The 24,422-nt window shown below is 31.1% G+C and overlaps 1 protein-coding gene across 1 annotated transcript in view; it reads right to left on the bottom strand.

Moving 5' to 3' along the window:
- Positions 1-24,422, bottom strand: part of LOC106457286 (fasciclin-2-like) — a 123,650-nt gene that overhangs the window by 11,952 nt on the left and 87,276 nt on the right. Inside the window, exons 3-13 of the mRNA XM_022383354.1 lie at positions 22,285-22,439; positions 19,792-20,073; positions 17,011-17,129; positions 16,174-16,333; positions 15,497-15,594; positions 14,699-14,855; positions 11,543-11,733; positions 7,131-7,230; positions 6,307-6,477; positions 4,383-4,639; positions 1,177-1,378 (exon numbers count right to left, since the gene is read on the bottom strand). Of these exons, the coding sequence (XP_022239062.1) occupies positions 1,177-1,378; positions 4,383-4,639; positions 6,307-6,477; positions 7,131-7,230; positions 11,543-11,733; positions 14,699-14,855; positions 15,497-15,594; positions 16,174-16,333; positions 17,011-17,129; positions 19,792-20,073; positions 22,285-22,439 (1,892 nt within the window). The remainder of the gene's footprint in view (positions 1-1,176; positions 1,379-4,382; positions 4,640-6,306; positions 6,478-7,130; positions 7,231-11,542; positions 11,734-14,698; positions 14,856-15,496; positions 15,595-16,173; positions 16,334-17,010; positions 17,130-19,791; positions 20,074-22,284; positions 22,440-24,422) is intronic.

Below are 24,422 nucleotides of genomic sequence, written 5' to 3'. Positions count from 1 at the left end.
GTAGATGTATATCGTAAGTTCATATGTAAATGTGTGTTTTACACATGTGTATGAACATTATATAAAGTCATTTATAAGTGTTGAATAACACAAATGGATAATTACACAAAGAACACAATTATTAAGTCACATATGAATGAAAATATATAGGACTTGATCTGGATGTTAAGACAATGATATGAAGTTAACTGTGTCTAAGTTATTAGTTGAAGATATAGTGCACCTGTTCTATTCATTAATACTAGCTAGTGAGAGAATATTTCCATTTTGACAAGAAATTACTTTTTATGATAGGATAAAGAGTAACAGAGAAACTCACACCATGTGTCAGAGAAAACACAGTTTTAGCTGTGGTTTTCTGGTAAGTTGTGAAAGATATTTCAATTGAATCAAACTGAAATATGAGTTGGTGAAATTATCAGTAGTATATGAAATTCACAGAGAGCAGCTTAAATACCATGAGAAATATGAGCTTGGTGTATCCAGTGTTATATTTAACTTTGCTACAATTTCATTTAAACAAACATTTTATGATCATTTCCTAACGACCACCCATGGAGGAATAGCATAGCATCATGATTTATTACTTTCTCTGAATGCATGTAGACTGAACTGTAGATGATAATGTAACTGTATGATGCTGCTCTTAGGACTCAGAACTAATTATAAAAGTAATGTATATGTTTTGTTTGTTTTCAATGTACTTTACCTCTGAATTTTTTTTTTAATGTGATATATATATATAATTTCTGCTGGTAAATCTACATCCTGTTTGAACATGGCACTTTAGAGCCTAAAAGTAAAACATCACTCATGGAATTTCAATTTCTATCCAACAATGTATTTCATAAGATAGACAATTTTTGCAAAACATATTTTACTGTAAAAATGTTTCAAATTTTCTTAAATTCTAACACATTAATCCCAAACTACTATGATGATCACCGCTACCTTCATAATATTATGCTTTGACATGCATTGCTTTCCAGACAATAAAATAGGGGGAGCCTACAGCTGATAAACTGCAAGCTTTAAGAAAAAAAAAAGACAGATTTGATCTATGTCAGGCTGACCAGCAGCTTCCATCTATACCAGTCAACTAGCTCTTGAAAATACATTTTTAACAGTAACATTATTATTAAATGGTAAGTCTTCAGTTAAATCAAAATTTCTTACTTGTAGCTGTTCGGAAAATCATTGTTTCATCCTGGCTGAAACCAATCTCATTTTTGGCTCTTAGCTCCACTTTATAGTAAGTGTCAGGTTCCAGTTCAGTTAATGTAAAATGGGCCTTCTTATCTTCTTTTGAGTCATTGTCAAGATTGATTACTTTATCTTGACCTTCTTGCTTCCACTTGTTTTCACTCTGTTTTTTTATCTTGAATGAAATAAATTTATGGAAATAAAAGTAAGTTAAGTACATAATACTATAATAATAAAGAACTTACGGCTTAAAGGGTAAGATCAAGCAGAAAATCCATCCATGTTTGGAATTAAAGGTGACATCCTATCATCACAGAATCTCTTTCATAAACAAAGTTGTATTTCTTGCTAATAAAAAGGCTAATTAAACTCTAGCCTGAATGGTTTAAATACAGTTTTCATGATATAAATGTGTGTTGAATTACTTTTTAAAGATCAGGTCATTTTCTCAATGTCTTGGCTTTGGTATTACAATCAAAATTATTGTGAAACAATTTGGTAGGTAAGTGTTCACCATCAATATAAAAAAATTTTGGAAGAGAGGTTATCTTATGGTTAGAAAGGTACACATAAATAACGAGTCTTCATCATATTTCTTTTAAAAAATTTGAATTATCAATTTCAGCAGCACTTTACTATAACTCTTCATGCACAGACTGAATGTAATGTATGATTTTGTTTAATGATTTTACTATAGCGAGTACAGCTGAGGACAAAATACAACTGTGAGAGTCTGAACCCAGCATCCTAAACAGCATTCAGTTTACCCTCTTCTCCTCTAATGGCGAGCATTTTATTCTTATATCTACTGCCTGGCCTTAGAGATAAGAAACCCACTAATTATTTCAAGTCAAAATTTCTATGCCTAAAATATTACTATAAAATACATTCTGGTTTATACAATTTAACTAAAAAATCAAACTTCCCTGTGATTATTTTTTTCTGGAATTTAAAATTGGAAAATAATTAGAAAAAAAAAGTGTATTTGTGTTTCTTACCTAAAAATTAGACCTTAAAAAAAAAATAATATATAGTGAATTTTATATTGTGAAATACTTATAAGAAGTATTAATTCATAGCACTTTTATAGAATCATTGATGGTGACTGTGTGCAGTTAGGGTAAGTTGTGGACAATAAGCTCCTCAAGGATCTATGCCTGTATTAAGTGTCTGAGTACCCAAATAGTTTTGACTTGCACCATAACATGTATTTGAATATTCTTTAGAAATGGGAAAAGCTAAATCTCTTAATTTATTTTTTTAACTATTTTTTTTTCTGCTCTTGAAAGTGATTAGGGTTCAGTATAAAAACTGCTCAATAAGCAATGTGGCAGAACGTTATTAGTCCCACAAGTACAAAAGTGTCTCAATCGTACTGTATAATGTAACAGTTTTTAACATGTAACCATGTTATTGGCCAATGGAGCCAGTTGCACTTTCATTGGCTGATATAGGGTGTACAAAAGATTAATCTAAATTTATTCATTGGTTACTTTTTTGCATAGTGTACATTTGCATCTCAAAACAAAAGCTTTAATCACTTCATAATATGGTAAAAGATAGATTTTTATACTTCAGCTTAAACAAGTTTCTATGAAAACAACAGTCAGCACAATCTGTAAACAATATCATCTTTAATAATTGTTATAACTCATAGTGATAACCAATAAAATGAAGACTGAAATCACTTAAAGATCATGCTCACATTAAAAAAAATGTATGCAAAGTAGAACAAATAGCCTTACATTGAGCAAAACTACATTAATGGGCATATAGGATTTGATGCACAAGTAAAAAAATAAGAATGTAGCAATACACAGGTTCATTTCTGCAAATGTTGTTTATGGTAATTCTATTACAGATGAAACAACTTCCTCATTAAACATTTATTTCTGGTCATAATGTGAAGGTAAACTCCCCCTTTTATAGATGCATGTCTATTAGGTAAACCTACTTTTAACAACCAACAAATTTGTACCAAAAGCCACTGTAACCTTTACAACTATTAACTTCTTTCTCAGATTTTCTATGTTGCAAGAATTAATCAAAAGCTCATGTCTACAGTTAACAGGATTTCAATCACATATTTTAGGCTTATTGGTTTCTAATGCTGCACCAGCTTTCAGCACCTTAACCATAACTTATAAAGTAAGAATATGGTTGGTTTTATATTGGTGTCAATAAACATAATCTTGATTTATATTTATTAATAACTTCTGATCAAAGCAAGCTACATACATAGATCAGAATTGAAAATTAATCTAGAAATTAATGTAGCAAATTTAGTATACTCTTTTAACTAGGAGTATACAATGTTGCAAAACAAAACTTATAATGATTAGAATGCAATGAATCATTAGTTGGGTACCTTCATTGTTATCTATTTTTGGCTATAATCCTAATAATATTTCACAAGGTTCAGCCAGCTTAGGACACTTATGCTAATCCTAATTCCATTTATTAATCTAACAATGCAAATTAATCCCCATAAATTTTTTTTATTAAATATATATACATTGCTTCATGCACAATCAATGATACCTGTTACTTGAAAAGTGTTATACCAGTACACACATAACTTTATTTAACACTTCCAAAAATGTCTAGTTACTGATATAACTGCCCCCCAAAAATTGCTTTAACAATGCAATTTTGAGTTAACCATACAAACAAATGAATGGGTACTAAACATTACTGATTAGCTGGAGAGTTGAGTAGCAGGACAGTACAGAATTCCTATCTATCTTAGATATTATGATTCTTGTAAAATTTTAATTCTCCTAAACTGTAAATTATAACTGAAGTTTATTAAAAAAAACATCCATTTTTGTTCTTTAGAAATTTAAAGCAAAAAACATTTTCATGTTGTTTGTAATCAGGAGACTAAAATATCAAAACCTAAAATATTTTATTGGCTATAACATAAGATGAAGCCTCATAGGTCTAATTCAATAGAACAACTAATCTTTCCCTTTTCAATAAAGATGACCAAATATCATAGATCTTGACAAGCTGAAGCTGATTTTTAAAGCCACTGTAATGAACAACACTCAAATCAGATATTTTTTCTTACTATGGTTTACACGACAAAAAGGATGTATTTTCCACTTTAGTTTTCTTGATAATACATTATAAATCAATTATAATAGTACTAATGTATCTGAAACTATGTCCTGTACCTTAAAGTAGCGTATTTGAAAAATCTTGATAGGTTTTCCATTGTCATGATTTATATTCCACTGAATATCCATCTTGTCTGGATATGTACTCATGTTTCCTACAGGTGAAATTATTGTTGGTGGATCAGGGGCAGATTCTTCTGGCATTTTCCAGGGCTCTTTATCAAGCCACATTCCTGTGCCAACTGCATTCTTTGCAGCAAATCGAAAAATGTAAGTAGCTCTTGGTTTCAGGTTTTCCAGAATGTATGTTGTTCCTATTCAAACATATACACACACACACACATATTCATTAGTTGTTAGTAAAAGCTGATAAAAAAATAAAATTATTGTTCATTTTGTTTCTACATTAGAGCCAAGTAAACTTTCGTACAAGATAAATATTGACTACTAGCTGCAACCTGCAAAACATTTGTTTTAATGCCCCTTCACTCGGAATTTTCCTTATTCTCTCAGTTTCACACACACACACCATTTGTGCTGTGCTTTCGTGCAGGCATTACGTGTTAGATTGATAAATCCTGGTCTATTTGAAAAAATTTTACATGGTCAGGCATACAAACTCACGTAGACACAAGTTTATCTATTAAAACTACACTTATGTAACTTTATTTAATAAAACTACATATAGAGTAAACAATACTGTAATAAGTAATAATAATAGTGTACAGAGTATGAAACAGTTATGAGAATTCAGTGTATGACACAGTTTTATGAGTTGAAACAAAGAAACTCACAAAAACGAAGAATAAAACCTGTAGTACAGAAAAAGTAACTAAATGATGTTTATAGTGATCTATGAAATGAACCGAAGCTAAATTATTACAAAATTGTAATGAAGGCAAACTTTGCTGAATATGCAGAAATGTCTGAATATGTGTTCAGAAAGTGATAAGCATATGGTTTCAAACAAATGCATGTTTTAGACCTAAATAAGTCGAGAAAGCCCATGGGAATTGTATTTAATGTAATGTTCATTTTTTTTAGGAAATTACATGTGGGTTAATTTTATATGTATGAAATACTTTACAAATAAAAAAACTAAAGTTAAATTAAAGCCAGTCTTCGCATGATGACATTGTGCAATGGTGTAGCATAGTCACTGCATTAAAAAAGTTGACTAAGCAAAAAACAGTTAGGGCAATTCTGAATGGAAAAGCCAGTATGCAATATGGACTTTCTAACGATATTAGATTTGTAGCATTTGATTGAGAAATTTGTGAGAAAAGTTTCATTCAAACAAACAAACATTAGCATATTATTTATATAGATACATACAAAAGAAAATTTCAGGTCTCTTTCCAGGATTCATACTCAATTTTCTATGACTCTTGAGTCCTTCAAAGCAGGATTAATCATGTATTTTCAACTATCAGACATGTCAACCAGTGGAAATTTCAACAGTATCAGGTATTGTGAGGCAAGAGATTCACAATGACTGCTATAAAATATAAACAAACCTGATCCTGATAAATAAACTTGTGCTACTTGTTAAATTTTCCATCTAATTAAGTCAATTATTTCATGGTGAATTTTTCCAGAGAAACAGAAAATTCAGGACTTTTCCTATATCATAACTTAAGAACAGCCATTCTTCCAGGATTTGAAATACTAAAATTATTAAGAGTTCAATTTCCAGAGTTTCAAGGAGTTATATGAATCCTGTTTATATATTCTTAAGAGTAGTAAAAACTTTAAAACCAAAAACTCGACATTCATATAAATCCAACAGCTGTTTTTCCTGTTTATGCAAAAGCACCAAATGCAAGTCTTTAAGTTTCTCTTAAAACTTCTTTCACATTTTCCTCTTCAACCCAAATATTCACAAATGCACATTGATAAAGAATAGTTGGGACAAACTTAATTTTAAACTGTTTAAATATTCACAACAAATACAGACACTATGAAAAATGAATAATTTTACCTGCTAGCCATTCTTCTACTTTGAAATTTTCTGGAGCATCACTTTTTTCCCTGTAGTGTACCAAGTATGATGAGATAGGCATTCCTCCATCATCATCACTCAAAAACTCAAAAGATATTGTTGTTGAGGTAACTTCTTTGTAATCCACCTGAGACAATTTTCCTGGGACATCTTGAAAATAAAAAAATGTGAATTCAGTTAATTGTATGCAATTTTAAACTATGAACAATTCTGATAGGTAGTTTAAGTAATCATTCTGAAACTATTTACACTATATTAGTTTGGATACAGCTAGACAGCAGCATTTGGATCCAGAAGTAACCATACAGAGGCATGTGTATATGAAAATAAACATACAATAGCATCTTTAGTTGACTAAACTACATGTAATTGAAACTAATGCTACAGAAACGTGGATTTGAAGCTAACAACATAAGTGTTCTAAGCTATTGCACAGAAATATTGATACGTAACTAATCACTCAGTAGAATTACTGCTTCAAACTAATAAATGTGAAAACATATCAAAGGAATCTTCAATAAAAACAGTTTACAGTTTTTTGGATCCATTTCTAATGGATTGTTTGGCATATAACCTAAAAGTATAATAGATTCTTATACAGTCACACCATCAGACTAGTATGTTGTAGCATTTTCATCACACTTACACAACAAAATACAATACTTAAAATTTTATTTTACATCAAAGTCTTGGTATGCATTTCAGTTTAAGAAATGTTAAAACACATGTGAACATTATGTCAAAAAAACATACACCTGACAATCAGTTTTATACCATCCCGTAAGTTTTTAGGTAAAACTTACAAGCTTCATCCAGCTGAATAGTAATGTTGCCTTTTCCATGCTCATTTATTCCTTCACACTTGTAGAGACCATACACGTCAAATTCCGAAGAAGGTGTCACCTGAGTGAAAAAACAAAAAACAAGATAAATCTTGTTAATAATACAAACAGCCTTAGTCTTTATTATCTTTTTTTTTGTACAAAGTTCTGAAACAACATATTATTTATAAATAAAAAACTAAACAACTTGTGTATACCTATAAAATATACTTGTTTGTACTTCAGTTTATGTGTTAATGGATGTATGTTTTACATTGTCTTTTCTGCTTACAAGGAGAAAAAGTTTACTCAAAGTTAACATTTTCCTACACTGAAAATGTATTTCTGATAGATACTTTCCTCCTCTCATGAATTGCTTTTCTCGACTTATACTGCCCTCAAGCACAAATTTTCATTCGCCACTAGCCTTGATACTCCTACCTATCCTGATGTGTATTCATGTGAAATATCTGCATGCTATCTTGAAAATGATCATGCAGCAACCTTCCACCAATAGGAATGTGACACAACTCCTATCGTCACTAGTGCCTCTCTTCCGTGCAGCCCATAATCCCTTCGACATTGGGCACTACATACAAAACCCACACCAGAAGTGGAGAGGTCGGTCGGGAAGTGTGAGAAGTAGGTATTTATCAGAAATACACTTTCAGTGTAGGAAAGATGTTAACTTTTGAAGCAATATCTTACCTTTTCTCACAAATAGTTAGAATCCCACATTGAGTTGGTGGAGGGTCTGGTGAGGAGTGATCCCCCTTTAGAAAGTGCCCAAAGAAAGAACATGGGGCTAGTGAATCAACGGAAGGTAACACACCTGTGGGAGATCTCACCATTTCTGAGTCAATTATACTCTACTTATGCACATATGAAAATTGTGTCACAATATGGGTTGAAACAATGGATGAACCTTCCCAGCTTAATCATGTGTGCACATCCAACCCGACCATCACCATATTCGCAGGGAACCAACATCTGGGAAACAGCGGGAAGGTGGACAGCAAAGTAGGGGTGCATCTCCAGTTCATCACAAGGCAGCATTGGGAATGTGTCATCCAGTCCGCAGTAGGAGGAAGTTACCCAGCCATGCATGTGTAAAATATTGGTGTTCCTCTTCTTAATTCTCATCTAAAATGTCACCTATTTACAGATATCTCTCTTTCCAGTTGGGGTGCTTACCTGGATGCTCAAGAGGTCTCGAGGTGGTAGACTCTATCCGAGTCCTCTCTCTCCATATCACTTGTTGGGTGCTCCTCGCAGCTCATTTGGCATTGATTCACCATACTGGTGTTGTCTCGACCCAACCACCAGAGAAAGTTGGTTTGTAAGGAGGAGAGTGGCATCCAAGGGATCGAAACAAGGCTGCACTGGTCCATCAACACCCACTGAAGGTGATGCAATTTGGCATGACCAAGAAATCATCAGTTGGGCTCAACCTTCTCTCCTTTGTTTGCATGTTATGGAGCTACTGGTTCTCAACCTATCCTCCTCTCCTTTTTCCCATTATAATAGAGGTTCTATCTCTTTTGGAGATGTGGGCTTCTCTGGAAGCCCTCATCCAGAATTGGACAATACTCCACAGAGAACAAGTTATTACGTGTGGGTGAGAAAAGACTTCTCCACCCCAACCAACTTCTCAAAGGAGAAAATGAGTATGAATGGCAGAAGTGGCCTGTGAGGAAGCTAGAAGTAGCCAGTCCTCCATGTAACAGTGAAAAAAAAGGTCCCAAGAAGGATGAAAACAGACAAATGCACTGACCACCAGACTATAAACACAGGGAGCAGAATTGAGCCCAAATGAAAAAGCCTGGAACTGAAAAACACAACCCTGATGGACAAAACAAAGGTAAAGTCCTACCTTGTTTAACCATGGAGTTGTACTTGTCCATTTGATGGGCTTTCACTCCTGGTCTATGGAAGATGATGGTAGGTGGTTTCTAATCTACCATCTTCTTTTACAGACCAGGAGTGAAATCCCATCAAAAGGACAAGTATGACTCCATGGTTAAATGAGATAGGACAAAGAAGCGGTTCACAGCTCAGAGCTCTATGACAGGGCTCCAGTCCCCAGACTTCTTGGGGGCGACAAACATATTTTAAAAAAATGAACAACAATATTATTGGAGTATAAAAAATATCTTTAACCTTGATTGCACATGTCACAAAAATATAATTTCAATTGTAACTTTTTTCTTGCTAATATTATGTATTAATTTCTTCATAAGGTACACAAGCTTTTCTTTTTATGTCATAATGGTGTAAAGGATTTTTTTTTTCCTTTGTGAAACATTATATAGCATTAATAATGAATTAGACTCATTATATATTTCTGAAAAACGTTTTATTTTGTTGGTTACTATTAGTTATGTATAAAAGAAATGCTCAGTCAAATAAATTTGAGAGCAAAATAATGATTTTCCTGATTAATTCATAATTTAAGGCAAGTAATATATATCTATCTCATAAGGATCATTGAGTAAAAGTAAACTTTTTTCTTTTTCTAAAAACACCTTTTTGTGTCTCTATAAACTAATAATAATTAACTTTTTAAGTATTATTTACTTGCCTATTCTCATAATAACCAATTATTATTTCACTGTTTATATGATTTACTTCCTTTATGCTTATTCAAATGCAGTGAGCATTTCATTAATCAAATATGGTGTGAATCAATTCAGCTCATTTGTCATATTTCAAATACCAATTTTTTTAAACACAGTTGACTAGCAATATTTATCAATAAAACTTTGCTGACTGTTCTGTCTGCACATGAAACAACTTATATAGGACCTTTAGTTGGTATGCACATCAACATAAAAGTAATTCCTGTTAGCAAATTGAGCATATCACATATAAATCAACAAAACCAGATTTCAGAACAGTGTAGGCATTGTTCCTGCAGAAAAAGAAATAAGAACATTTTAATTTGTCTATAACCACTTGAAAACACTCCAGATTCTCATATCTTATTGGTAACTTGGAGTGTTACAGTTCGACACATTTCCTCTGAGAGTAGTTATGTAAGATTTGTACACACACAAAAAAAGTGATGTCTGGGTTAATTTAATTGGCCAGAACATAAGGGAGATTTCTTTTGCCAAATTTTCTCCTATGTATCAGTGATTCTTGTGTCTGCTTGGTGTGTTGAAGCTTGTTCTACAACCAGTCCAATTTAATAAATGCAGTGTTGACAGCATGTTCTGCAAAGTCTGATAAGTTAGTTTTCATTCAGTAGGAAGTGTGTTGGTGCTCATTTGAAATGTTTTCCTATATTGTCTGTCTATCTCTCCTTTGCACTAAATAGTTAAATAACTAAATGTTTTAGTAAATTACTTTGTGTTTCAGTCTTTATTGCAGATTAAGAAGATACAAAACATTTGACACATCTGAATCAAAGTTGAATCAGAGATTACAGCTTACATGATTGTAAAAAGGAAGATGATGTTTGCAAGTAGTCTAGTTTTATTTCTTTTAGTGTCCTTGTGGTTGCTCTAGTCTATTTGGTGTAAGTCTTTTTTTTGATGTTCTGATGAATGAGATGACTCTCTATATATTTCAAATGCTTAAATGAAAATACAGAAGATGGTGATTCTCTTGAGGATGGTTCAACTTGAAATTGTGAGATTTTTCTCTGTATGTAATGTTTTTTTATGGATGTTATTTATTAGGCATCCATGAAACTGAAAAAATTCAAAAATTTCCATGAATGTGTCATTGAATGTAGGTGAGTGTAAAGAGCTTACAATAACATCTTAAATTTGTTCATAATGAGTTACTGCAATTGAAAATAGTTTTCACACACACAAAAGAATTACTAGCTCTAAGATATAGCTGCTGGAATATGGTGAGTTTGGTTTGTTTTGAAATTTGCACAAATCTAAATGAGGGCTGTCTGCACTAGCCATCCCTAATTTAGCAGCCAACTCTTGGGCTACTCTTTTATCAACAAATAATGGAATTGATCATCACATTATAACACTCCCATGGCTGTAAGGGTAAACATGTTTGGTGGGACAGGGATTCGAACCCACAATTTGGGAGTTGATCACCCTTACCACCTGGCCTGGAATATGATGAGAATGAGTTTTGTCCTATTTTATTTTTTCTATAAATGCTTTAGTACATATATACAGAAGTTTGGATTTAGAGCATATATAAAATGTTGAAAATACATATGAAATTTTCTTTGATTACTAATGATTATTATTAGCTTTATATTAATATTTTTAAAATAAAGCATTACTTCTTATCATTACACCACTTTAGGGATATCAGCATGATGAATATCTATAATTTAGTCAGTGATGTCTAATTTGATTATGTGACTATCAGTGTAGATTAAAAACTGCCAAGTACAAAATTAACACAAAAACACTCACCAACAAGTTACTATATTCTCCTTCCCCATAAATGATGTAGGTTTCACTTTGGTCAGCCTTAATTTCTTGTTCATTATAGTACCACTTAACAGTTGCATTAGGAATGGCCTCAGCAATGCATGACAAATTGACTGGATTTTCATTCCATGTTTTGATTAACTTTGATTCAGGTGTCTTCATTTGTGGTTTAACTGTTAATACATCCATGGCAAACATATTTCATTAAGTACAAAAAGCAACACTTTTGGACTGAATGTAAATTACAGAACTACTCACAACATAATATTTTTGGTTATAAAATCAAATCATTAATTAAACAAGTTTTTTTAGTAGCAACATTATTAGAAATTCGAAATTTGTTGGCTGAATTTATGGAGTACACGAATATTGAGGCTTCAGTATAGAAGCTGAAATTTCATCCTTCATTTAACAGGCAGTTGTAATCTGTTAAAGAAGCAAATGTTATACAGCACATAATTAAACAAACTAAGAATCTTTTAACTCTTCTCACATATACTGCTCTTCAGTCTTCCAATTTCACTATCAGAGCATTGTCTTTACAAACAAAAGCTGCATCATAATGCTCCAGATGCTCATAGGAAGCTCTTTTGGGACTCCTCTATTTGTGCGAAATGTTGTCATCATTGTTATATTTTGAGTCTCCCAAAATTGTGCCAATCGAATACTTACATACCAATTGTCCATGAATACATGATGTCCCTGTTCAAGAACAGATTCTATTAAATGGACAACTATTTTTTCACTAGATGCAAGTTCATTTACTCCTTCAACATCAGGCAAAGAATATTGGTTGTTGGGGTCTTTCCCATAGTACACCCTAAAGTTATAGTTGTATCCACACCAATTCTTTTACTGTTGCATATGGCAAATAATTTGATGCCAAATCTTACATGTTTAGTTTTTATGAATTGGTGAAAGGTTATCCACCCTTTCCATAAAACTAACGCCTCATCAATTGAAATATGTTCTCCTGCACCCCCATTTGTCATTGAAATTATTCTCAAAAGCTCACAAAAAGCATCCAAGTGTATAGAAGATGCATTGTTTTTCACATCATTTACTTTGGTAAAGCGTAAAAATTTCATAATTGACATATACCTGTCTCTACTAATTATGGCAGCGTAAAAAAATTAATGTCTGGTTCATAGGGCATTCTTGCCCAATACTGGTTCATATCGCTATAGTTACATATTCCAGTATAAAAATAAAGAGCAAGAAGCATAAATATATCATTTTCAGTGAGGTCTTTCCACTGGATACTATTTACAATTCCATTAGCTTGTGGATTAGCATAAAAAAAAAAGCCTTTTTCAAAAAGCATATTCACTACCACTGTCACCCATACCTTCGTCACTTAGATTTTGTATATTATTTTACTCAAACATTCATAAATGTATGCAAAATGAGACTTATTTATAGCTAGTTACCATTCAATCAACACCCACATGCAACTGACACCACCCCATTATTACTTCAATCAATTACTCATCACTTATTTTGTGAAACTTTCTGATTGGTGAATGAAAATGTTGTCATTTAGATTGAAGAGCATTACAAAACATTCAATAATGCTCTGATAAGCATAATGGAATATTTTCCTTCTTAAACATAAACTTAAGCATGATGACTCCAACAGTGGCATCATCGAATGAATAATCAAGACTTCAAATGACACCAACATTGGGTAATCGTATGGAAGGGTTTAGATACACAGTATTTTAACTTTTAAACTCAACATATCACAACAGCACTTTCTACCCATATTATTGGCCATTCTTTTGTTTTTTCATCAAATAAGGTGTCTCATATTCTTGCTTCAAACTTGAGCACTGTGTCTTGTCTCTTTCAATCCACTTGTAACAAATCACTGCACTTTCTTCTTCCACATACTAAATCCACAAGCTTCTTGTTTATGTGGAGATCATGTGACTTGTGCACAGGTTTACTACATTTTCATCTGATAAAAAGCTCACAAATGAGCATATAAACTTGTGTTTAAATATATATATACTGAAATTAGCCAAAAGATTATTTTTGTTATGTGTTTCCTACAATTAAAAAAAAAGACCCAAAAACTTACAGAGAATTGTTTGTCCTGGAAAAACAAAATACCAGATAATTAAATGTGAGTCACACAAAAAATACAATCAATAAAACCTGAGATTGAAAAAGAAAAGAATATATATATATATATACATATGAAAACAACGAAAGAAAACAATGGTCTCAGCTGTAAAGTTATCTCTGTTCTTCTCGCATAACAAAGCTTCATAAGCATCGTAACAGGTTGCTGCTGCCTGAAATTTCAACAACTGTCATCTCCTTAAGACAGCAAGCACTCAGTGTTAATATGAATAAAAAGACAGACACCATTTATGTGAAGGATAAGTTGGATAATTGTGAAATGGTTTTCACTTTGTATCAAGGTTGTTGGAAATATAAAAATCTTCATAAAAAACATATCTTCTAAACTGTAGTAAGTATCTAAAATATTAACATTTGAATTTCTACAACTGGTTAGGGGTACATATTCAGCCACAGCAGAATTTGAGAATGTATGTCTGTTCTTTTTTCTAAGTAACACTTAATTTGGTAAACTGCCTTAGAATTTTGAGTTTGAAGCAGACCACTTCTTTTTTCATATACCAGTTGACTATTTATCTGATTGTTTTCATTTCATACATGAGAAATCAGACAAATTCTACATAAAAGAGATGAACAGACAACTAAAAACGTGTACTGACAAACATTAAAAGAGATATAGCTATGTCCACCTTGTAGTTAGCACTGCTTAGTGTCTTCACTAGTAAGACTCTTATTCATAGCAGAATCTTAATACATCTTTTTTTTGTTAAGTGTGCAAAATTATATATAAATGTAAGTAAAAATTATCTTTCAATTGCTATTATGTTTAATATGTATAAATTAATATAGAATTTTTTCTATAGTACAAATGAAAACTTACAGTTAATTGATCTTACAAAACTCATCACATCTGAGTTGATTTGAACAGAATTTAAAAACTGACAATGAAATAAAATTTCAGTAAATTAGAAGAAAATAAACAAAATGCATTAAAAATCATGTTCATTCAATTACAGGTAGGACACATCAAAGAACTGATTATTTTCTTACATTCTACTGTTAGATGTCCAGGCTTTTCTACACTTCCAGCCACGTTTTCTGCATTACAGAAGTACAAACCGCCATCTTGCTTCTGAACTTGGTTTATAGTCATTTTCAAACTTACAACTTTCTCCTCTTGAACTGTATTAACAGACACCTTCTCTCCCTGAGTGAAACTTTCAATAATTACTTAAAACATAAAATATGATATTTTCTATTTTACTATCTGTAATTTCATACTAGTTAAGCTTACAGAAAATTATAAAATTACAGTTGCAAGTAATTTTAAACTTTTATGGAAAATACAATGAAGAGTACCAATGATCATTTAAAGACAAAGTACACTTGTGTTTAAACCTTATGGAATAACATACATGCAAAATCTAAAGGTTGCTTTCCCATCCTAGTGTGAACATGAATAGAGAAACACAGGTGTAATAATCAGTCATAACAAAAGTACCTTTTACTATCTATCAGTTTACAGTTGTATATATAATTTAAGTTTCTTCAGTTCTTTAAAACTGTTAAGATTTTGCAAGTTAAAAAAAATGAAATTCTTAATATGCTGTAGTCTTTTCACATTGCAAGATCCGACATTTTTTTGAGAGGGGGTTGATGATGTTTGGACAGTGGTACATACTTTGGATGAATGTAATGTCTGACTGATTCAGTGTCTATGCAAATACGACTTTATTATAAAGAAAGGTTTGTTGTGTTATTTGTAGTTTTGCTTTCCTTTATTGAAAGAATTACTATGGCCAACCATGTACAATAACTTCCATCTAAGTACTATTCACTAGTACTTACAGATTCAATTTCTTCATCTACTCCTTCTTTACGGATGGAGACTTTGGGAGGTGGGATACCTGACGCACGACACTCTAATGAAGCTGACTTTCCTTCAACTGTAATTCCATTTTCAAACTGAAAATGTTTGGTTTGGCTGTATGAAAGAAGAAGAAGAAGAAAAAAAAAAGAGACCAGAAATTATTCAAAAATAAAAATCATATCAGAACCAAAGTACCTGTTACATGGTGAGTACTAGCTGTACCTGGTATTTTAGAGGTCTTGCAACTACTGCTAAATTTCTGTATTGCTTACTTGCAAAGAAACATCTAAAACTTTTACTAATTGTTCAAAGTTTTAGTATAAGCCTGGGAAACTGACAAATATTAAACATCTAAATATGTTAAAAACACATTACATGTGTTACAGAAATAAAAACTTTTCACTTTTCGCAGTATAGATCTTATAAACAAGTAATTTTTAAATTTGTTCTTATGTAATGAGATCATTATTCACTTCAACACGAGATGTACAATAATCAAGTCTAACACTGGTGTAAACAACATGGTAAAACATACAATTTTTGTTCAGATAACCAACAAAAAAATGTCAATAATTAATATTGTAAATTACACTCACTTCAGTTTTAAGCTTGATATTTGAGATATTTATGTATAGAAACAAGAACAAAAACTCACATAGAACTGTTAGCTCTAACTGTTTTTTATTTTGGCCAGCTTCATTCTCAGCCACACAAGTGTATGTCCCAGTGTCTTCTTTCTTAATATTCTTTATGGAAAGGATTCCAGTAGTTTTATTGACTAAAAACCTTTCCTGGGTTCCAAGAAGAATATCATTCTGAAAAAGTTCAAAATTATTTTGAAGATCACGATATTTAAAACAGTGTAACACAAAGGCAATCAAAATGTGTATTTTTCTGACAAATAACCCAAACAAAATACTATGAAGTAGCTGAATAATATTTGAAAAGTTTATGAATGCTATTCAGTGATTCCAGAATAACACCCAAAACAATAATAGAGCTATATTAATGACAGAATAAAATTCTTGAAACAATATATTTTCATGAATATCTGCTCATTTGAGTGGTATAAACATTTGCTTATTTATAAAATATTTTAAAATTAAATATTATTTGAATAAAATGTAAATCCAATACCTCTTGGTTATCAGACTAATCATTTCATTATCTTTTTGGTGATAAATTTTTTGAGTGAAAAGTTGTTCAAGAATGAGGTTTTGATTCTATTAATGTGTTTCAGTTTAGATGTTGAAACCCTTACATTTTTTAAGTCCTTATTTTTTGAATAGTTTAATGTTTTAAATTTACAAATCTATAATTTTTTTATTCAAATTTTATAAACAGTTACTAAAATATTGTAGCAAGTTCCAAATTCAACAAGCACAAATAGGAACTTAGTATGCAATATCTTTCATACAACAGCAAGCTTTCTATACATGTTCAAAGGAACTTGGTGCAAAATATTAGTCACAATGTTACAGAATTACATTACCTTATCAAACCATGAGTACAAAGGAGCTGGGTTGCCAATTTCAGCCCAACACTTGAGACTAGCTTCTGTCTCTTCTAATTCTTCAACTTTCTCCTGAAAGTTTGTGATGTTAGGAGGAACTGTAATAGTATTTGTTAAAGAAACTTGTCAGTAAGTAAACCACAATATCTGTAAAAGAAGCAAATGCACCTTTTTTGACTAAGTGGAAATGTAGATTTTTCTGAACATGCATTTAAAAATGAATATCTCGTTCTACTATCAAATCAATTTTTCCCAAATACAACATAGGAAAAAATCAATAATATCAATGTAAATGTAGATCAAATAATAATGGTTGGAATTTCTACATACTTTTACAGTGAAAATGCTGGTTCAAAACAGTTTTACCAGAGTCCCCATTGTTTTAGTGCTTTGATAAGTGTAAAACTGAAATGTTGAGAGAAAATTTCTGACTATTTTTTGTAAGCATATACAGTATCTTCAGTCATCAACAAGGCTATCTACTAATTATTATATGCACTTATAACAGTAAGCCTTTTTAATAGTCAAGTTTTGTTCATAAAGATAAACACTACTTATATATAGAGAAATTAAGAAAAATTATATCCAGTTATAAACTAAGAGTGCAGCTCACAAAGCAGAAACAAAACCCCAGGGAATTTATAGATCTGTTTGTTCTAATTATAATGCTCCTGCTGTCATGGGTTGAATCAAGATATTTACTTATGTTAATATACCAGTTCAACAGGAAGGGAAATTTTAGTAAAGTGAGGGAAGGGGTGGGTTTGTGGCTGTCAAAAGAAGAAAAAGAAACTTAATCTAGATTTGGAATTTAGCAAAATGAACTCAATTTTGCTTTTCTAGTATTGTTTGATACAGGCTCATAATTGCACCATATTTATTCTATAAAATTAAATTTAACTCATTGCTATTTAAAAAAAATGTCGGTCCCAGTATGAATACTCCTCTTTTAGATCTCCTGTCCAACATAATATATAGTGTTAACCACATTTATAACCTTATACTTCCTTAAATTTGACTAAGTTATCATCAAGCTCTGGATATTTTGTTGTGTGTGATCAACTAGCATTGCTCTACTTAATAGTCTAGTCTAAAGGAAATAGAGAGGGAATTAGAAATTTAGAAAGTCAAAAATTACTGATTAGAGATAACTAAAGAGAGAAATATCTGCATGCAAGTTAAAAGTTATTAAGTACTAGAAACAAAAACCCTTTTCAATCTGTTAAATTCTGATATAAAAATGTTCAGTGGCCAGAAACTTTAATTAAAATCAAGTAGTAATTAGTCCAAGAGATGTTAAGTAAGAAGGATTAGATGAAATTTTACATTGAAATTACCATGCTGGATTAATAGTCTATGCCTATTCTTGAGGGAGATCATCCCATTGATAAAATTTGTCGGATAAAAATAAACTCATATATCAACCATATAACCCACAAACAAAGCAGACAAAGAAAAGTTATGACCATTATTCACACTCGCTAAACTCTTGTCAGTAGTTTGCAGCATATGTCATGACTTTGTGATTGATCCTACAAGATGCACACAATCCTTAAAAAATGTGATAAACAAATAAAGTAAAGAAGCAAGATTAAATAGAATAACTTATAGATGATATATTGAAACAGAAGAGAAATGCATAGGTAAATCTATTAAAATCAGTTGATCCTTCATTGTCAGTCATGTAGCTATATCCATATTCTATTGAAAATGTAATTAATAAAATTGAAACTTAGTATTATGTCAACAACAGTGAATGATATTATACATCCTAAGCAACACTTATGTCTCACCATCAAGCCTGAAAGGTATCATCAATAGTGTATCACACATAAGTGATTTCAGTGTATATATATTACAGTTATTTATACAGACTCATTCTTTTACTTTTGCATACACTTATTTCTCACCATTCAAATGTATAGTAATTATAATTCAAAAAAGTAATGAATTTGCTTCAAATTATTATATAAAATAAACTCTTGGGTTTATCACAACCAAACCAGCTAGCATACAAGTATTCCTCTTGTACTCTGTTTCTCATTACCTTTAAAATTCAGAGTTCCTCCTGAATCAACATTTATATTCTAAGGGGTTTTCTAGCTCTAAAATCGATTGTATTTTTGGCCACTCATAGCTCAAATGTACACTAGTCTGTTAACTTTTGAAAAGTCTTTTATGTCCTTTATGCACATGAAAGTAGTTACTATGAATAACAGCTTTAAACAGATAACAAATATTTATTTAAATTTTAAACACAACAGTTCCATTTTTACATGTCACAATAATCAGGGAATTTGTACATTTATGTGAAAAATAAAGACAGAGGCAAATCATGGTAAAATGACTGATTAATATAAGAAATTTATATGATGTCCCATTATTTAGTACTTGATGCTTAAATGTAATCAGAAGAATAATGAAACAGCTAGACCCTTCTCATCATATACCAACTGAGAAAAAGTATTATTTGTTTAGAATTTACATAAGGGATTGAAAATAATATAAGGAATAGGGAACCAAACAAAAATAATCTTGGCAGCTTATGGTGTAATGAATTGCTCTTAAATATAAAAATTAGTCTATTATGAGGAACACATAATCATAGTAACAAAATGTAATTGAGGTAGGGAAGAGTCATAACATAGATCAATACATATATTACAGATAATCTAGTACAAATACAACAGATTTAACATTTGCACAGACAAAAAGTTACTGAACATAAAAAAATCCCAGTTTATTCAAAAATTCACTCACTATAAACTTCCACGATAATGTCACGATGTTTAAATCTTCCTGTTTCTGTGACCATTGCCTGGATACGGTATTTTCCACCATCTTTTTCCTGTACCTTATTTATTGAAACTTGATTACTCACAACTGTAAACCTGCTTTCATCCAAATCAATACTATGACCTCCCTCTAACTTTACCCACGAAACTTTAGGAGAAGGATTAGCTGAAACTTTACACTGTAACTTTCCTTCTTGATTAATAGTCAATGCCTGTTCTTTAGAGCAATCATCCCAAGTGATGTCATCTGTCAGATAAAATGAAATAAGTAACATATGCTGTACATAAAACATATTACCTCAAGAAAAACAATACTTCTGATAGAGTATTATCATGCTTTCTTTTCACCTGCACATAATTAATTTATACTCATGAAACTGTTACACATTTAAAGACTATTACTTAGAACTATCTTACACCAGCATCTGTCATCCATGAAAAATTCAATGCATCATTAAATGAATTAATGTGAGGTATCCTCATGCAACCTGAAGAAGATTTCCTAAGACACTAATTCAACTACTCTTACTTACAAGCCCAGAATACTTTGTCACAACCATAAGTTTTAAAACTTTAAACTGTACATACCCTGTTTATTTCTTGTTTGTATTGTCATAAAATAAAAGAATTGTTATGACATTATCATATTTTAGCAAAACACTTATCGATACTACATATTGTTAGAACTTTACCATCTTATGCGTATTTGTAGCCCATTAAGAACTGATTATAAAAGTAACAAAGATGGAGATGTATATCCATCACTCTAAACTTTGAACTGTATTATACTTAAGATTTTAAGTATAATTATCTGTTTGATCAAATAATATATTTGCTCAAAATGGACAATTATTTTATGATACATTAAAAACATATAATGTAGGTAATATAACATGAGAAAGAAGCAAGTAATCCAGCACTATAACAGAATTTTCATTTCAGTGGACACTAAACCATCCTTGTGATTGGACAAATGAGTGACATAGTACTGAGCCCTGGGTAAAAGAGGAACAAGTAAAATAACAGTAAAAGTTAAATAAAAGAAACTAACTCACTCTATAAAAAATGAGTTGTATCTGAGCATGCACCATGTGAACATGAGTAATCTTCACATGCAGAAACATTAATCATCAAGACATTAAGTACAAAGATAAAGTAAGGTTTTCTAACCTCTAAGTGTTTTAATATATCTAATAATATGCTTTGGCTAATTAATTATGAAAAAGTTAAACATTTGAACTACTTAGATTTTCATGTTTTAAAAACTAAGGTGTAGCTTAGTTTTGAAATGTTAGAGTTAAAAATAAATTCATTCACATATAATTCTTCTAGGAAGATAATTTTCAGTTTTCTGTAATAAGTCAATTTCTTTTGATATTAATAATATTTTTGGAAAAAAAACTTAATCTTGCCAAAAAATAAATCTAAAAGGAAAAGGTTAGTCACTTATTTATACTGAAATATAAGAAAAACATATCTTCAAGTATTTGTGCTTCATTCTTGAAATTTCAGTCTTTCCTCCACAATAAATGTGCTACAACTTATGTTGTTAACAAATACAATTTTTTACAACAATTCTTGATGCCACATCTGCACCAAATGAGTTACGTTTGAAAAACAATTCACAAGTTGACATGGATGATAAATAGTATGAATGATTTTTCTATACTTCATGTAAAATTGAATAAGTTGATATAATTGTCAAAGATCTACTTTGTAGTAACTAATCTGATTAAGTGTTCATGACAACAATAACAATACATGATAGCCATTATCAAAGTATTATTTAAAGCAATAGTACTGAAGCCATTATCACGTGGTAGCTAAAAAACTCTCATAGTAAATGAAAAACCAATTTAATTCCTTTTTTTTTCTAAATAGTTGTCAGTAACTCTTCAGGATGTTCAAACAGGTTTCAGTATTGGGTCATGATTTTACTAGCTATTACTCTTCAACTTTGTTTTAAAATAATACTGGGACTTGTAAAAAAAATATATATTTAATTTGATTGAGTAGTGCCATTACACATCAGTAGATATTAATATTAAGATATGTTTAATTCAGAAGTTGAACTATTGTTCTACAAGTGGCATTACAATTAGTAGTATGCAGTACTTTTATTTCTAAGGTGACATTAACACAAAGAAATACCTAAGTTTTGTTTAATAATGTATATAGTGTCCTCAATTCTCAGCTAACATTAACATCAAAGAATACTTAGGTTTTGTTTGGAGTACAATGTAATTATATCCTAACTAAAGTTAAGAAGGCATTCATTAAAGCTTGTATAAATTCGTAATCAAAATTATATGTGATGTAATAAGCATACAATATCATTCACACGTAATTTGACACAAGTTTGGATTTAGGTATAACTTTAGAAAATCCATGTTTGTATAAAATTTATAGGTTTATTAATAAACCAAGCAAATTACCATAACTTTCTTCAAATACTTACGAAAGAAAGTCAGTTCAACAGCAGTCTCCAGTTGCTTGGAGTTATAAGATGCTTTACAAGAGTATTGGCCTGAGTTTTCTGTTTGAGGATCAACAAATACAAGTGACAGTGTACTTTCACTTGTCTTTTTCACTTCAACCTTTAGGTTATTTCCACTATCATATACAAGAAAAAGGAGTACATCAATCATCACTTACTTATAGTTGAAGTGTCTTACTTCAGTTAGACTTCATTACAACACATTACTATAAATAGTTCATAAGCTACATCAGTTCTTACATGGTCAGTTATTGACATAACAGGCTATAGCAAAGCTATTTCAAAGACAAAAAGTTCACAGTCTTAAGTTAAACTATTTTTAATTAGGAATGTGAACATTTGTTTAATCATTATAAAAGTTGTTTAAGAACTGATAATATATACTCAGTCTTTCCACTACTATTTTAGGAATTTTTCTCAAAATGTAATTATGATTAACTTGCCATAATGATCAAAATATACGGTCTCTATAAGAAGATTTTTGGCTCTATTTAATGTAACAAAGAATGAAAGCATAACTTGTTGGACATCTTTCTTCCAATCACAGTTGAATAAAACTCACAAAAAACAAACAGCAACAACAAAGCTTTGGGTCAGGCAGTGTAAAAGTATCAATAGCAGTTTCATCTAGTAAGAAATAGTTATTTCAGAGTAAGGAAATTAGCAATGTCAAGAAGCAGTGACTCAATGTAACTGTGACTGGCTGATGCACTAGATCGAAAAGCTAGTTTTGAAAACTATTATATCAAAAGATAATTAGATTATTTTTTTAAGCTTATAATCTGGAAATAACTACTTAGTAAGTTTCATAAGGGAAACATCAAGAAGCAGTCAGTTATGTACAAACATATAATTCATGAGATTATTAGTAGTATAATTCATTTTTTGTAGATTTTATCATCACCAAATATCCAGTAATAGAACTACCATGCAAAAAGCTGACATCAAGCTGGTGACCCAAATAATCTAACATTATTAAATTTATTATGATTAACTGCAACAAAATCTAACAATATGTAGCTTAAAGGTATGAGACATTCAGTACAATACTGCTTTATTTTATTAGTTTTTTTATTTCTTTAGTTCTAACTATTTTCAATAAGGTTTTTTAAACTGAAATTGGGAACTTCTAATCAAGTACACTAGAAGTTCTTGCTTTCCCCAGTCCTCCAAATGAAAGTAGCTCAAAAGCTCACTGCACAGCACTTTGATTTACCATCTAGAACAACAATACTTCTTTCTTAATCATTTTTACTATTATAAACATATGATATTTTCAGGTAAAAACTGCTGATTTCATGACAAGTATGAGATATACAAATCTGCTAATAACTACAGATTCGTCTATGAAATACGGTGAGTCAAACTGACTAGATAACCAGGTTTTCCCTGTGTGTGTGTGTGTGTGCAAAACAATGAGATTGGACAAAGTTGATAAAAATGAAAACAATCTTTATTATTGAACAAGCAAACAGAAAATGCAGCATATATATTTATGTACAAGAAAAGACAGCTTTCTCTCTCTTGGGATAAACTTCTGTTGAACTAAACATGATGATTTTAAAAGTTAACAATTTCCTTACCTACACCACTAAGAGACATTACCTTATGTGAAACTGCCATGGAATTTCCTGCACATACCAAAAACCTTAACAGCTTGGGACTAAGGAAATAAGCATTCTCCCATGCTGTACTAGAAAAACAGGGGTGGGGATACACGTAAGGGAGAACAATGGAGGGTGTACAACAACCACTGAAATTAGGCATAATCATCTGGAATTGTATCCCCACTGAGATACAGTGCAATGGGTTACAACGACTAAAGACAGCAAGTGTAAGCCAGGAATAAGGGCAGGACTATACCATATCTGGTGATGGTGTTTTTTTGTGTACGTGTAAAAAGTGTGTAAATGGCCATGTCATTTATATATATATATATACACACACACACACACACACACACAGATTCTCTTTTGCTGTCTTCCTTAAGATCAGGAGGTGTGATATGTTAGGCCTTGTTCACAGACCACTGTATGCCAGATCAAAGTTTCTCTCACTCCTGGTGGATGCCAGTTAGAGATGCCACTGATGTTTTAATT

This window comes from Limulus polyphemus, unplaced genomic scaffold (assembly GCF_000517525.1).
Source record: "Limulus polyphemus unplaced genomic scaffold, Limulus_polyphemus-2.1.2 Scaffold15, whole genome shotgun sequence".
In the NCBI taxonomy this organism is placed as follows: domain Eukaryota; kingdom Metazoa; phylum Arthropoda; class Merostomata; order Xiphosura; family Limulidae; genus Limulus; species Limulus polyphemus.
Note: the sequence above shows the minus strand (reverse complement) of the source record. Positions and strands in the feature narration are given on the sequence as shown.